Source organism: Aquila chrysaetos, chromosome 25, assembly GCF_900496995.4.
Source record: "Aquila chrysaetos chrysaetos chromosome 25, bAquChr1.4, whole genome shotgun sequence".
NCBI lineage: Eukaryota > Metazoa > Chordata > Aves > Accipitriformes > Accipitridae > Aquila > Aquila chrysaetos.
The window spans coordinates 3,515,769-3,531,407 of record NC_044028.1 but is presented as its reverse complement, the minus strand read 5'-3'; the positions used below and the strand labels follow the sequence as shown (position 1 = coordinate 3,531,407).

The window sequence follows — 15,639 nt, the reverse complement described above, 5'->3', positions numbered from 1 at the left end:
GTAATGATTGGAATGGTTAATTATTATTAGAATTGAAGTGAGTCAGGCCGGGAGCACGGGGGGAGGGAGGAAGGAAGGGAGGAAGGAAGAAGGATCCTGACCCATCAGGCAGAAAATGAGTAAAGAAGAAAAATGGGAGCGTGCCGAGACCCGACCAGGCTGTCGCTTCACGCCGGCACCGCGCTGGCACCGTGCTGCTCGCTTGTTTTGAGGCTGGGGGGTTGGCTGAAGGTCACCGTGGTGGCGAGCGGCTGCCCCACGGCCACGGCTGTGCCCGCCGGTGCTCCCGGCACGGGCTCGTTTTGCCCGTCCTTGCCGCTGTCTGCCCGCGCCGGCAGCTGCAGGCAGGTCTGCAGCAGGATTTAGGTGCAGAGGCTGGGAGAGCCGGGTCCCTCCTTAACCTCAGCCATATTTCCAGCCTCATGACGGGCTTGTTTTCCTCTCCCCGCCAGCGCCTCAAGGTTGATGTCAATCCCCTCGCTGGGGAGCGAAAACACGCGACGCCCTCCCTCCATGTTACGTCCGGCGATGAATTTTGCTCCGGAGCGTGCTTCCCTGCTGGAGAGGGAATTTGCTCAGGAAGGCTCAGGCTGAGCATCTGCTTTGCAGTGAGCCACCAGCCTTTTTCTTCCCCTTTTTTTCTTTTTTCTTTTTTCCTTTCTTTTTTCTTTTTGCCTTTTTTCCTTTTTCTCTTTTTCTCATTCCTTTTTCCTTGTTTTTTCTTTTACTTTCCTTTTTCTCTTTTCTTGTTTTTCTTTTTTCTTTTTTCTTTCTTTTTCCTTGTTTTTTCTTTTCCTTTTTTTCTTTTTTCTTTTTCCTTTTCCTTTTTTTTTTTTTTTTTTTTTCCTTTTTTTTTTTTTTCCTTTTTTTTTTTCTTTTTTCCTTTTTCTTTTTTCTTTTTTCTTTTTTTCCTTTTTTCTTTTTTTTCTTTTTTTTTCTTTTTTTTCCTTTTTTTTTTTTTTTTTTCTTTTTTCTCTTTTTTCTTTTTTCCTGTTTCTTTTTTTTCTTCCTTTTTCTTTTTTTTTTCTTCCTTTTTCTTTTTTTTTCTTCCTTTTTCTTTTTTTTTCCCCCCTTTCCTTTTCAAATCCTTCCTTGCCAGCTGGCATTTTCCAGCAGCAAGAAGAAACGCACCAACTTGCTCCAGCTCTCATAGCCTCCCCCATCCTCCCCAGCCCAACCCTCTGCCAACCTCCCAGCCCTGACATCAGGGACCCAACCCCCCACCCACCCCCAAAATAAAGGAGGAAAAACCAAGGGGAGAGAGGATGGAGCTGGCGGATGAGCCGGATTTCCATGCGAGGGGATGAGGTTGGGGAGGCCACGGGCTTCCCCTGGCAAGCGACGGAGAAACCAGGGCCAGCAGAAACGTTGAGTCATGAGTGCGGTTCGCAGGCGATGTTTTTTTTCCCCAAGTAAAATTCCTTGCTGGGGAGGAGCAGAGCGGGGGGGGGGGGGGAGGCCAGGAATGAAGGACTGTGCCCCCCAAATGGGGCACTGAGCTGTTGATGGGGATGCACCCCATTGCGATGGGAATTCCGTGGGCAGGTCTGGGGGGTTTGGAGGGGGGGGGGACCTGCCCAGGGAATTCCCCAGCAGCTGGATGGGAGGAGCAGCACGATCTGGGGGGGCTGCAGGAGATGGGGACCCCATCCCTCCTCCTCCTCCTCGCTACCCGCATCCGCCCACCCTCGCGCAATGGGCGGCGCAGCCCCAGCTCCATTTATCATCATCTGCGGGCAAGTGAAGTGTGCAGGGAACAGCTGCTCCGGTCGGCTGAGCGCCGAAATCGGGGCGCGGGGGGGGGGGAAGACAACAACAACGATGACAACGCAGTGATGGGGGGGAAGCGGGGGGCTGGGGTCTGCCTATGTGGGTACCATCCCACCCCCTCCGCCCCAGTCGCTGCACTGGGATGGAGCGTTGGCGTTGCGGGAGATGGTGGTGCTGATGTGTGTGGGGGGGTGTGATTGGGGAGAGGGTGTGTTAATGGGGTGCATTGGAGAGAGGGGGTATTAAAGGGGTTTGCTGGGAGAAGGGTGCATTAAAGGGGTTCATTGGAGAAAGGGTGCATTAGCGGGGTGCACTGGAGAGAGGGTGCATTAATGGGGGGCACTAGAGGGTGCATTGAAGGGGGGGTGCATTTACAGGGGGGTGCCCACCCCCTCGGAACTGGGTGCCATCACCCACTGCCGGGCACCACAGGGGCATCCGTGGGGTGCCGGGACAGACGGACAGCGGCAGCTTCACAACCGCCTGGAGGGTTTGACCCTGCCCTGGGAGAGTCCTGTGGGTCCCTCTGCACTGCTGGGGGGGTCCGTCTGTCTGTCTATCCCCCCCAGTTCCTCTCATTCCCAGCTCCTGTGGCAGGATGCCTTTTCCCGGGCTGTCCCATACACCCCAACCACCCCCCCTCCCCGCAACCTCCCCTTTTCTCTCCTCCCTTAATAATCAAATTCTCCGGAGCAGTTTGCGGTGTGGCAGCCGGCCAGAAAGGGTTTCTTTAAACTCCACCAGCTCACAATTAAACAAATTCAAGGCTGACGCTCCTTGATAGGCGCTCATTTCCCCCCCTGCCGCCCCAAGAACCACCAAGGGAGGCTGGGGGGGGTGTCCTACCCCTTTGCTCCCCCCCCACCCCGATGCCGCCTCGCCGTGTGGGGCTGCACCCATGGGTGGGTGGGGGGGAGAGGGCTGGGAGGGGATTTGGTGCAGGGGTTTTGGGATGGGGAGCTGGGGGGGGGGGGGGGGGGGGTCCACGGTGCCAGCTCTGCTCCGATGGCGAAGCATCCCCTTGCGAGAGCGCGCTGCTATTTTTAGACGTTGAGTCCTTGTTGATGGCGCAGCAGCGAAGGCGAGGGAGCAGCCGGGCTGGGGGGGTGCTGGATCCGGCCCCGTGGGATGAGCAGCAGCTGGGAAGCGAGGCTGGGGTGCGGGGGGGGGGGGGCGGGAGATGCCCGCTGCCCCCCGGGGCTGAGGCGTTGGGGGTGTCTTTGGTGCTTACCGAGGGTCCCCTGCCATGGAAAGTCCTGGGCTGCCTTCAGAGGGTTCCGGATTTGGCCCTGCCGTGTCCCTGCCGGCCAAGGGGAAGGGGGAGGGAAGGGGAGAAAACAAGGAAGGAAGGAGGGATGGAGTGGGGGGTGGGGGGCGAGGAAAATAACACCAAACCCAGCCACGCAGCACAAATCCTCCCGAGCAGCAGGCAGGCTGCGAGCCACCGTGCGAGCGGGCGTCTGCAGGGACGGGGCTGCGCCGGCCTGGCAGTGCCGCGCGGTGCCCCGGCTCGGCTCCCGGCATCAGCCCCGGGCACCGCGTCAGCCCCGGGCACCGCGTCAGCCCCGTGCGCTGCAGCGTGGCCTCGTGCACCACAGCATGGTCCCGGGTCATGCACCGGTGCTGGGAGGTGCAGCGGGTCCTTGCGCGTCCCCGAAGGGTGACGGATGCTCCGGGGTGGCCGTAGCCGGAGGCGAGTGCGGCTCTATGCGTTACGGGGACGGGGTCGCACTGGCTTTGGGCACCACGATGGCCCCGAGTCCCTGCCTTCTCCGACGGATGCCCTGCGGACCCCTTCCCAGGGACCCACACCGTGAGCCCCGGCTGCAGCTGTGACGGCTTTGCCGGACCACCGAGGGCAGGCGTCCGGCTGCAGCTGTACGCCGACGGCCCCGTATCGATTCCCATCGCGGGGGCAGCAGGAGCCGGGCTGGAAACTTCTTTGCGGCCAGGATAGCACGTCCGGCAGGGACGTGGCGGGGGGAGCGAGCGTGCAGGGCCCCCGGGACGCGGCTGCGGCTGCCTCCCCCTCCCGGGAAGGGCCGTAACCTTGCTGCTGTCGACAGCTTGATTTGATGCCATTAAAGCGTTTGCTCGGAAACAGCCTACATCAGGCGGCAACATCTGTTAAGGCCCTTCTCCGGCAAAGCTGCGGCAGAGCCGAGGGCAGAGCTGGCCTCCGGCTCTGCCGACAGGTCCGGGTGCTGTTGGTGATGAGCGTGTCCCCTCCCGGCCCCCAACGGCAGCATCCGACCCCCGGCAGAGCCCGGTTCCCCGGGTGGTCCGCAGGGAGATGGGGCTGTGGCTCTGGGCACGGCACCTCGCTCGGTACGGGATTTCGGCTCGTCTCAGCCGGGGAAGCAATGGGCAGCCCCAGCTCCATCTGCTGCCTGGTGGGCCTCATCCAGCCCCTCATAGTGTGACCCCTGTAAGAAGACGCCCAGGGGTGCAGGATGAGCCCCAGGCCTTGCCAGGCACTGGGACGTGGCCTCGGCTGGCTGTCCCCAGCCGGGGGTTATTTACAGGCATGACCATGGCCTGATCCTGCCCGAGGGCTTCCTCCCACCCACACACACGGGTTGCGTGCACGGCGCTGCACGCCCCGCTGCATGCACACCCTGCACGCACGTACACCCTGTGGGCACGGACACCCTGCAAGTGTGCAATCCCCGTACGCACGCACAGCCTGCACATCTGCTGCCTCCGTGCATCCCCGCCTCCGCGTGCCGGTGAGCAACCCGTCCCCTTGCACCGGGTGCTTTTGCTCAGGCTGGCATTGCCCCAGCTGTTTGGAAAATTAACTATAATTAATTAATAACAATAATTAATAATAAAAGCGAAAGGGGGAAAAAAGCTCCCCTTAAAGCGCCAGCCCAGGGTCTTCTCAAGCCGATTTCATTTTTCAAACCTGCCTCCACGTGGAGTGTGAGGGGCCCTTTTCTCCCTTTAATTTTCTCACCGCTGCCCGGGGCTGTCCCAGAGGCCTGGCTTTGATTTTGCTGCCTTTGTTCCGGCAGCCCCTGCACAGGACAGGGCAGCACCGCGCCCGTGCCGCAGTAGGGGCTTTTGTGCCGGCCTTACCGGATTTTTAATTGACCCGTCTTTTCCCCGGGATCTCGGCTTTAACCACATCCAGTTGCCCGTGCAGACTGCGAGATGCAGCTGCGATACAGAGGAGCGACATGGAAAGCATCCAAAAAGGGGATGGAGGGGATGGGGTGCTGGGCTGCTGTGGGTGGCACCGAGCCCGGCTCCAGTGGTGCCGAAGGACACCATGTGATCGGTGCATCCCTGAGCTGCTGGCGGTTATGGAAATATAATTAAATAAAGCCCCATCTGCCTGTACACAGACCCCGAAAAGGTGCTGAGACGTTACCGGTGTCCACAGGGCGCTGCGAGAAAACGAGGCCAAGCTGGGACTGATCAAGCCAGCGGTGCGGTTTGCGCGGCTACGGCAGAGCCACCGACAAAGGGACCGTCCGGAGCCACGCGCCGTTTGGCGCGTTGTGGCGGTGACACGAGGGTGGCGTGGGGACACGTGGGGACACGCACATGTCCCCATCCCGGCTTAGGGCTGCCTGGCATGGCTGGCACCGCGGGGAGATGTGCCGGGGAGCAGGGCTAGGCTTGGCTCTGCCGGCAGGTGCCGGGTGCCACACACCGCCAGCACCCCGTCCCCTCCCCTCGTTACGCTCATTGCCTTAATGAAGGCAGAGGGGACAGCGCTGGGGTCACTGCCGTGGCACGGTGCCAAGGGAGCAGCACCGGGCAAGTCCCCGGGGAGCTACAGACCCTTGGGGCTGCCCTAACCCGGGCTCCCAAATCTCAAGCCGCTGCCAAAACAGACTCGTGTTCACCCCAGCGCCTCCGACCCACTGGTGCTGGGGACGGGCAGGATGTGTGTCCCCCACCTCCACCGAGCCCTTCATTAGCCCCCGCAAGCCACTTGGCTGCCTCTGAGATCAAACCGGTGAGCCGGGTGCTTCCCTGCACCCAACGCAAGCTGGGCTAGGAAATGGGGAGGTTTAATGACGACGGTGGCGAGGCGCTCGGCTAATAGATGTCTGCTGGCGGGAGCAGACAGCTTCCAGATGGTATCGCACCGGGGCAGGGGGGATCGGCTGGGGCCGGGGGGGCTGCGGGAGGCAGCAGCAGGCAGAGACGGGCAGAGCCAGCAAGTTGAAATGACTTTTTTTGCAGCCCTCCACACTGCTGCTTCCAGTAATTAGCCCAATAATTAAAAAGAATGGTGATAAGCGGGGTGTTCGGAGGGGCTCGCAGGATCCCAGCATCCCCGGGGAGGGCGTGCGAGGAGGAGGCGGGTAAGTGATTTGCAGAGGCGAGGGGCAGCGGGCGCGTGAAATGCAGAACACCGGGGCTGGGGGACCCCAACACGGTGCAGGGGGGTCGCTGCGCCCCCGGGGCAGGCAGGGAGAGGGTTTGTTTTTCCTGCAAAGCCGGGGTAGGCAGCAGAGATGGGGAAGGCTCCCAGCAGCAAGGTCAGGAGGGCTGGCTGGGCGCACCGCAGGCAGGGAGGAGCAAGCTGGACCCCAGCCACCCCCCCGCTCACGGGCACCGTGCTGCGGACAGGGGTGATGCAGGGAGGTATGGTAGAGGATGATGCAGGGCGATGAAAGGTGAGGTGGTGCAACGCCAAACGATGTGATGTGGGGTGACACCATGCGATGCTGAGCGACGCGAGGTGATGCTAAGCCAGCTGCTGCGATTTAGGGCAATACAGGGCATCCCGACGCAAGGCGATGTGATGCAGGGCGATGCGACGCAATGCAAGGCGGTGTGATGTGATGCGATGCAGGGCGACGCGATGCAAGGCGACGCGATGCAGGGCGACGCGATGCCGGGCAGCGCGAGGCGATGCATTGCAGGGCGGTGCCACGCAAGGCAACACGATGCAGGGAGACGAAACGCAAGGCGAGGCGATGCAGGGCGACGCGCTGCAGGGCGACGCGAGGCGATGCGGCGCCAGCACCGGCGGAGCGACGCCACGGCAGGCGAGGCGATGCCCCCGCGGCGCACGCGACGTCGCCCCTCTCGGCGCGCGGCCGCGCTCCCTCGGCCCGCCGCGGTGGCGATGCTTCATTTGAATTCTCGCCTCTCTCTCTTCGCAGATAACGAGCCCGCGCCATGCAGTCCTTTCGAGAAAGGTGTGGTTTCCATGGCAACCAGCAGAGCTACCAGCCGACTTCACAAGATACATCACGCCTGGAGAATTACAGGCATCAAAGTCAGGCAGGGCCGAACTGCGAGCGGCAGAGGCTGGTGGCGAAGGAGTACTACAGTCAGCAGCAACTGCCGTACTCGGGCTATGAGAACAGCGCCGTGGAGAAATACCACCGGGGAAACAAGCAATTAGCGGGGCAGCAGCTGCAAGGCAGGCCGGCCTTTTCCAATTACGCCGTGCAGGAGAACAGCCCCTACCCGGCCCGATATTCGGGGGACGAGAGCCTGCAGGCGTGGGGCAGCCAGCCGCAGGCGCTGCCCGGCGGCGTGGCCAAGTATGAGGACAGCCTGATGAAGAAGACGGCGGCGTTGGCGGGTGGGCGGCCGTACCACGAGCCGGCGGCCGCCTCGCTGCCCTTCCGGACTCACTTTCAGCAGCAGCAGCAGCAGCAGCAGCAGCAGCAGCCGCAGCCGCAGCCGCAGCAGCAGCCGCCCGCGCTCCCCTACCCCAAGCTGCAGCGGCAGAAGCTGCCCAACGACGTCTCCTCGCCCATGCCCTTCTCGCAGAGCCCCCACTTCGGGCAGCACTCGCAGTCCTTCCCCGCCTCCTCCACCTACTCCTCGGTGCCGGGGGGCAGCCAGCCGGCACACTCCTACAAGAGCTGCACGGCACCCTCGGGGCAGCCGCCGCTGGAGCGGCCCCTGGGCAGCGCCGCCAGCCTGGCCCCCGGCCCCCGCGTGCCCAACCTGCACGGCTACCAGCCCAACCGCATCGGCTACGAGCAGCCCCCGCAGCCGCCGCCGCAGCCCCCGCAGCCGCCGCCGCCGCCGCAGCCCCCGCAGCCGCCGCAGCCCCCGCAGCCGCCGCAGCCCTTGCAGGGGCGGCATCACGCCCCGGAGACCCTCCATTACCAAAACCTGGCCAAGTACCAACATTACAACCAGCCGGGCCAGACCTACTGCCAGGGCGACGCGCCGCCCGTCCGGACGCCGGAGCAGTACTACCAGACCTTCAGTCCCAGCGCCAGCCACTCGCCGGCTCGCTCCGTCGGCAGGTCCCCGTCCTACAGCTCCACTCCCTCCCCGCTGATGCCCAACCTGGAGAACTTCCAGTACAGCCAGCAGCCGCTGAGCGCCGGCGCCTTCCCGGCCGGCATCGCCGACCACAGCCATTTCATGCCGCTGCTGAACCCTTCTCCCACCGACGGGACGAGCCCCGATGCTCAATCGGGGAACTGCAAAAACTTGCAGAAGGAGAAGCTGCCTGAAAACCTGCTGTCAGACCTGAGCCTGCAGAGCCTGACGGCGCTCACCTCCCAGGTGGAGAACATCTCCAACACCGTCCAGCAGCTGCTGCTCTCCAAAGCGGCCGTGCCCCAGAAAAAGGGCATCAAGACCCCGGCGAGGACCCCCGAGCAGCTCAAGGGACAGCACTGCAGCCCCGAGAGCAGCACCTACTCGGCGGAGCAGGTGGGGACCCCTCTGTCCGACCCGCTGAGCACCCCCCAGTCCGTCCACGCCGAGACGCAGGACACCGACTACCTCAGCGGGTCGGAGGACCAGCTGGAGAGGAGTTTCCTGTACTGCAACCAGAACCGCAGCCCTGCCCGCGTCAACAGCAACTCCAAGACGAAGCCCGAGTCGGTGTCCACCTGCTCCGTGACCTCCCCGGACGACATGTCCACTAAATCGGACGACTCCTTCCAGAGCATCCATGCCAGCCTGCCCCTGGAGACCTTCACCAAGTATGTGACCAATGAACGGGACTGTCCCCGGCTGCTCCTCAGCGCCCTGTCCCAGGAGGAGCTGGCTTCTGAGATCATCGTCCTGCAGGACGCCATCAGCGAGAAGGCGGACAAAGCCTGGGCCAACTCTCCCATGCTGAGCAAGGAGGCCACCAAGTCCCCTTTCCAGCTGGAGAACCACCGGCCCTGCCTGGACTCCATGGTGAAGGGCGCCTGGCCCAGCCAGGGTGACTCCAGCACGCTCACCGAGCCCCTCAAGCTGGACAAGGCTTCGGGGGCCAGCACGGGGAAGGACTTCGGCGAGGAGGTGTACGAGGGTCCCCAGGTGGAATTCACGGCCGCCGAGACCAAGGACGCGCTGAAGGACCCTGCCCCGCTGGCCTTCAACTCCAAGCCCAGCATCCCGGCGGCGACGTCGAGTGCGGGAGCCGCCGGCTACAGCTGCTATTCGAACACCACCGCCAACTCGGTGGGGTCCGAGAACGCCATGGAGCACTTCGAGTGGCCGGAGGAAAGCCTGGGCGAGGCGTGCCTGCGGTGGAAGGAGCTGCAAGCCGCTGACCTCCCCAAGGGCTTATTCCCCAGCAAGTTGGTGGGCTCCTGCAAGGAGAAAAAAAATGCCTGCGGCTTGGATCTGTGTGATGGCGAGCAGCCGGCCAAGAGCGAGCCAGCCCGGGACTTCGGCCAGCAGGCGATGGAGGAGGAGGAGGAGGAGACGCTGACCTACGACGAAGCGGCAAAGGCGGACAGTGAGAGGTGGCTGCAGGACACCCGGCACTGCTGCTCAGCTGGGGACTTCAGCGAGATCCCCATCATCTCCTCGCCGGAGCTGAAGGAGTCAGATCTGGAGGCGGAGGAGTACTCCTCGCTCTGCGAGCTGGCCGGCTCGGAGCAGAAGTCGGTGACGTATGACACCTCGCCACCCAAGCCCCCGGAGATGCCCGCCGTGCTGTCTTCCAGCGAGGTGCCCGTGTCCGCCGAGGAGACCGTCAGCACGGTGGAGAAGGAGAGCTCAGCTCCCGCCGCGCGCCTCTCCGGCCAGTCCGTCATCCTGCTGGGCCCCGCCGTGGGCACGGAGACCAAGGTGAAGAGCTGGTTCAAGTCCTCCCTGCCCCACATCCAGCCCGAGGAGGAGAGCGGCGGAGGGGAGACATCCCACCTGGAGGCGGCCGACGCCGAATCTGCCCCGTCGGTGAAGCAGCAACTCGCCCCCAAAAACACGCTGGGAAAGACGGAGCCTGTCTCGCGGGGCAAGAGCCTCCGCAACAAGAGAGTCCACTGCCGGCTGCCAGAGGGGGACGGCCCCAGCAGCGCCGTGCCGAGCCCCTTCGATGACCTGCCGGCAGCCGGCGGCATGGCCAGCGCCTGCCTCGGGCCAGACGGCCAGGCGGAGATACCGAGCAAGAGCGCCCACAGCCAAACACCCCGGTTTCCAGCCGAGGGTCTGCCGGCACGCATGTGCACCCGCTCCTTCACCGCCCTCGCTGAGCCCCGTGCCCCGGCCCCGCTGGAGGGGCTGAAGGCCCCCGCGCACCAGGAGAAGCTGGGGAAGAAGCCCGCCTGCGGCGTGAAGCAGCGGGTGGCTTTCAAAGCCAGGAAACGCAGCAGCCGACCGGCCCCCAAGGTGGTCCAAAACGCCGGCGATGCCGCCCTCCTGGTGCCCGGCTTGGTGGCGGCAGAGGAGGTGGCGGGGCCGACACCGCCGGAGGGGGACGCGGTGGAGGCGGGGGAGAGGGACCAGCGGTCGATGATCCTGCGCTCCCGGACGAAGACGCAGGAGGTTTTCTACACCAAGAGGCGGCGGGGCAAGCGGGCGGCCGACGTCCGGCTGAAGAACTGCAAGGCGCCCAAGAAGCTCATCTCCAACAACCACCTCCCGCCCGCCTTCAAGCTGGCGGCCCCGGGCAGCCCCCACAAGGAGGGCAAGGTGGGTGCCCGGATGAAGCTGCCCAAAGCGGGGCCAGGCGTGGGGGGCAAGATGTCCGAGCGGCCCCTGCACTCGCTGAAGAGGAAGTCCACCTTCATCTCCCCCATCCCCGCCAAGAAGAGGAACCTGGTCCTGCGGAGCAACAGCGGCGGCGTGAAGGAGGAGAAGCCGGAGGCCCCCCCCCAGCCTCTTCAAGAAGATGCCCGTGGCCAAGAAGGTGAAAGCCAAGCTGCCCCCCAAGAGCTCCGGCGAAGCCGTCCCGAAGCCCCCCCCGCCGAAGGAGGCCCCCGATGTCTGCATCAAGATCACCTCCCGGGCGGCCTTCCAGGAGGCCACCAAGACCAAAGTGCTGCCTCCCCGCAAGGGCCGCGGCCTCAAGCTGGAGGCCATCGTCCAGAAGATCACCTCGCCCAACCTGAAGAAGTTCGCCTGCAAACCGGCAGCCACGGCGGCGGCGGCGGCCACGGCGGCCGCCTACGGCACTTCCCTGAGCCCGTCGGGGACGGAGAGGGAGCGGGCGGTGAAGCACAGCGGGGTGGCCCCGGCGGCGGGCGATGCCCGGCTGCCCAAGCTGGTGGCGGCGCAGAAGGCGCCCGCCGCGCCGGCGGTCGAGCAGCTCTGCCGAAACCCCAACGGCCGAGCACCGAAGGGGAAGCCGGGCGGCGGGAAGAAGCTCTCTACCGACGGCTGCCAGGGCGAGGCCTGCGCGCCGGCCCCGGGGGCCCAGCCCAGCTCCACCGTGGCGGCCAAGAGCCTGGGGCTCCTACCCAAGAAGAGGAACCGCAAGGGCAAAGCGGCGGCGCTGGGCATGGCCAAGGCGCCCCTTGGCCCCGCGCCGCCGCTGCTGCCCCGGGAGCGTGCGGCGGGACCGGGCGGCGAGGAGGAGGCTCCGCGGGAGGGCAAGAAACCAAAGAGCGAGGAGAAGGAGGCGGGGGGCGGTGAGGGTCCCCCCGAGGGACGCCCCGCTGCCGGGCCGGCCCGGGGGCCGAAGCCGCGGGCCAACCACTCCAACTACAACGGCTACTCCAAGAGGCAGCGGAAGCGTCTGGCCCACGGCAAAGCCAAGGCGGTGCCGGCACGGTGCAAGAGCCGCGGCAAGCGGCGGCGGCAAGCCCAGCAGGCCCCGCTGCTGCACCCCGCCGAGCCCGAGATCCGGCTGAAGTACATCTCCTGCAAGCGGCTGCGGGCGGACAGCCGGGCCCCCCCCTTTGCCCCCTACGTCCGCGTGGAGCGGCGCGGCGAGTTCACCACCGCCTGCACCGTCGTCAACTCGCCCGGCGAGGAGGCCCGGCTGCAACGGGGACCGGCCGGGCCGGCGCCGCGACCGCGGGCAGCCTTGCCCGCCTCCTCCACCATGCACATGGGGCCGGTGGTGTCGAAGGCGCTGAGCGCCGCTTGCCTGGTCTGCTGCCTGTGCCGCAACCCCGCCAACTACAAGGACCTGGGGGACCTCTGCGGGCCCTACTACCCCGAGGACTGTCTGCCCAAGAAGAAGTCGCGGCTGAAGGAGAAGGCGCGGGCGGAGGGGCCGGGCGAGGACGCCATCCCACCCACCGCGGCCGAGCGGGCGCCCCGAGGGATGGAGGGCGGCTGCGGTGCCGGCGGCAAGGCGGCGCGGCCGGAGGGTGCCGCCGAGGCGGCCAAGCAGAGCGCGCTGCGCTCCAGCCCGCGGGGCATGTTTCGTAGGCTGCAGAGCTGCTACTGCTGTGACGAGAGGACAGAGGGCGAGGAGGCGGCCGAAAAGCCCCGGCGGCACGAATGTCACAAGGCCGAGTCCCCGCCGCAGGAGCCGGCGGGCGACACGCAGGAGCACTGGCTGCACGAGGCCTGTGCCGTATGGACCGCTGGGGTTTTCCTGGTGGCGGGGAAGCTCTACGGGCTGCAGGAGGCCGTCAAGGCGGCTGCCGACCTGGTAAGAGCTCGGCCGCCCGCTCGGCATGGCACGGCACGGCACTGCACCCGGAGGCGGCATCTCCTGCCGGCCTCCTTCAGCCAAAGCCATTCCCGCGGCTGCGCCTCCGGCCGGGATGAAAATTAATAGGGTTGGCCCCGACGAGTCGCCCTGGGAGAGCGGGGCGGGTGTTCGTGTGCCATGAACCCCGCTGGCTTCCTGCGAGATTTGTGCTGCCGCGTCTCTGATAGCACCTAAAAACCCCCCTTTTAGACCTAGAAGCGTATTTATGTTGTTATGTTTCGGGAGGGTGGCAGGGCCCCCCCGGGACCGCGAGGATGCTGAGCCCGGCGGGTCATATCCCCCCAGCCCAGCCGTGCGTCGCATGGGGCGGCTCGGAGCGGGACAGACGCAGCCTGGTGAAGGCAGGACGGGAGACGAACATGGGCACGACGTGGCCTGATGCCACGGTGATGGGCAGCAGGGGAAGGGGAGCTGGAGGGAGGGGACGGCCCTGCCCTGCTCCTCTCCCAGAGCAAGAGGAACACGGGCACATGGAGCGAGCAAAATAGGGAGGGTGCTGCTGGGAGACCTCCAAGGGGACAGTGGGGTTTTGTGCTGGGGAAAAGGAGGGGACAGCCACCCGGCAGAGGCCAGGCAGGGGGTCTCCAGCAAGCCCCCCGGTACTAGGTTTGGAGCTGGCCGTATTCCCAGGCGTGCGTGCTCACGGCATGGCTGTCTGGAGGCTGCTGCCTTCTCCCTGCCCACGCCGCGGGGCCCGGTGCTCCCATCCCTGGGGCACCCGCTGGGGATGGGGCAGGGGATGGGGAACACCGTGGTCCTCCACCACCGCTGCCACCGAGCCATGTCCAGCCCAGGCCATGTCCCTTCACCTCCTCACCTTCTGCCCCGTGGAGGATGGCTGCGGGCTCGGTGCCGTCCAGGGGAGCGGTACGGCGGGTAGAAATCTCGTGCGTGGCTGCAGACGGCCGAGCGATAGGCACAGCGTCGCCCGCGGTGTGCCGGCACGGGAGGAAGGATGCTGCCTGGTGCGGGGGGGGAGGCAGCGTGGGGCTGGAGAGGCGCAGAAACGCCGGCGCCTTCTCCTTGCGTCCGGGGCCGTCGCGGTGCTTTGCTCCTGCGCTGGGCTCTGACGGGGTCTCTCTGTCTCTCCACATCTCTCCTTCCCTGCTCCGAATTCCCGGGTGCGTTTAAAGAAGTGCTCGAGCTGCCAGCAAGCGGGAGCCACCGTGGGCTGCTGCCAGAAGGGGTGTCCCCACACCTACCACTACGCGTGTGCCGTCGACACAGGTGAGCCCGGCCGTGGGGACAGGGCTGCGGGGTCCCCTGGCGTTCTCCAACCCGGCTGGGCTGCTCTACAGCACTTAAGCCCACCCAAGGTTAGGGTGGGCTCACGGCTCCCTGCCTGCCGGAATGGTGATGCCCGCAGCACCGGCAGTGCTGGCTGGTGTCCTGAGTTTGGCCGGCCTCAGCTGAACCCGTCATGCAAACGCTGCAGTTGGTCTGGAGGGTGGCAGGAGACCGTGGGCCAGGGGGGATGCCGTGTCCCTGCCACTTGGGGACAGCCGTCCTGCAGCGTGGGGACCCCCCTGACGCAGCCTTCTCTCCTCGCAGGTTGCTTATTAACCGAAGAGAGCTTCTCTCTGAAATGTCCCAAACATAAGGTAAGCCCAGACCTCCCCCGTGTGCCCCCTCCAATGCTCTGCGGCCCCCCTGGGGTAGGAGGACCTGCGTTCAGACCATGTCCCCCCCCCCGGGGACACCCCGCTCCACTGCACACCCACCCCGGGGTGCTCAGCCCCGCGTGGCAAGGGGCATCGCATGGGGCATGGCATCGCGTCCCTGGGGGATACCAGGTCACCCAGGACCCCTCCGCTGAGGGGTTAGGCGAGCGGGTGCTGGGTCTGGGACCCCCCCCCCAACCGGGTTCTCGGGGTTTCCCTGAGCGCTAACGAGGTGGTGGGCGATAATTGAACCCGTGCTAAAAGCGCCGCATCTCGGGTGGGTGCGCGATTATTCACGGGTGGGCAGGGTGGCTGCTGATGGGGACATCCCCACCGGCTCGGGGACCGGACCCAGGGGCTAACACACACACCCCCCCCCCCTTCCCTCAGCGGGACCACCGGGCTGACACCCCCCCCAATTCTCCCCGCAGAGGCAGCCGGTGTAGCGCCCGGTGGGCACCCACCGCCAACGAGGGACCGGCGGAGGAGGCAGCGCCCCGGGAGCGGAGCGGGGCCGGATCGGACCGGGCCGGGCCGGGCCGTACCGGGAGCCGCCCCGCTGCAGGTGGGCGCAGCGCTGCCGCCCCGTCCCCGTTCCCCCCCGTCCCCGTCCCCGCCACCTTCGAGCCCCCCCCCCGAGCCCGTTCCGGGCGGGTAGAGCCAGCGCCGGGTTTTCCACCCGTTCCCTCGCCGGGCCCCGGTAAAACCCGGCCTGGCCCAACGGGAGACGGAACGGGATTCCGCGGCCCGCCATGGCTGCACAGGGAGGGGGAGGGAATGGGGGGGGGGGTCGGGGGGGGGGGGGGGGGGGGGCCGTGTGCAAGGAGGGGGGGGGTCCCTGCGATGTTGTCTTACTGTGGGGCCGCCGGACCCCCCCGCGGGTCCCGGCTCTCCATATCTCACACTGATCTGATCTGAGATGTTGCCTTCAGCAAACCTCACGGTGTCTGTCTGTATATACGTGCGGCGGAGAAAAGGAAAAAAAAAAAAAAAAGCCAAAAAAGACAAAAAAAAGGACAAAAAAAAAAAAGGACAAAAAAAAAAAAAAAAAAGACAAACAACGGCCTGCTGTTTGAAACACCACTCTGCTTTTTCCGTTTCGTTCTTCCATCTCCTGTCTTCTGGCTCCCACCCGCGCCCACCCTGCCTGTCTCGGGGTGCCAGCCCCTGCGCTGGGCAGCTGGGTCCCCACCGGGGCGAAGGGTGCTTGGCTGGGCTGGTGGGCGCCCACCGGGCTGCCCCAGCCCCGCTCCCCCCCTCCGAACCCCGGCCCATTGCACCCTCCACCCTCCTGCTCCATGGGGCGCTGGCGCTGCTGGGATGGGGACACCTGGTCCTGCTCTTTGGGACCCCCCCCAAAAAAACCCACCCTCCTCCTTC

General features: G+C 65.3%; 2 protein-coding genes across 3 annotated transcripts; one reads left to right on the top strand and one right to left on the bottom strand.

Moving 5' to 3' along the window:
* Window positions 1–362: 362 nt before the first annotated feature.
* LOC115336023 (basic proline-rich protein-like) lies at window positions 363–4,606 on the bottom strand. Of its 2 annotated transcripts, none has more exons than XM_030002464.2 (2): window positions 3,002–4,604; window positions 363–555 (listed from the first exon to the last, which is right to left on the bottom strand). In XM_030002464.2, exons 1-2 carry the CDS (start codon window positions 3,892–3,894, stop codon window positions 363–365), a joined length of 1,086 nt encoding a protein of 361 aa, XP_029858324.2. In that variant the 5' UTR covers window positions 3,895–4,604. The 2 variants fall into 2 exon arrangements, with proteins under 2 accessions (XP_029858324.2, XP_040976332.1); XM_041120398.1 differs by lacking the exon at window positions 363–555 and adding an exon at window positions 896–2,909 and having other exon boundaries at window positions 3,002–4,606.
* A 2,186-nt stretch (window positions 4,607–6,792) lies between these two features.
* Window positions 6,793–15,038, top strand: RAI1 (retinoic acid induced 1). Its single transcript, XM_030002463.2, is given in 5 exon segments — window positions 6,793–10,800; window positions 10,802–12,535; window positions 13,732–13,825; window positions 14,150–14,199; window positions 14,691–15,038. Coding segments are annotated over 5 exon segments (5,778 nt in total). The 5' UTR covers window positions 6,793–6,915; the 3' UTR covers window positions 14,706–15,038.
* The last annotated feature ends 601 nt before the right edge of the window (window positions 15,039–15,639 follow it).

Excerpts from the sequence above, each read along its gene's own strand:
- LOC115336023 (XM_041120398.1), bottom strand. The coding sequence starts at position 3,894 with ATGTTGCCGCCTGATGTAGGCTGTTTCCGAGCAAACGCTTTAATGGCA. Across the intron at positions 2,910-3,001 it reads TCCATGGCAGGGGACCCTCG|CTGCTGCTCATCCCACGGGG; the intron begins GTAAGCACCAAA and ends CTCGCTTCCCAG.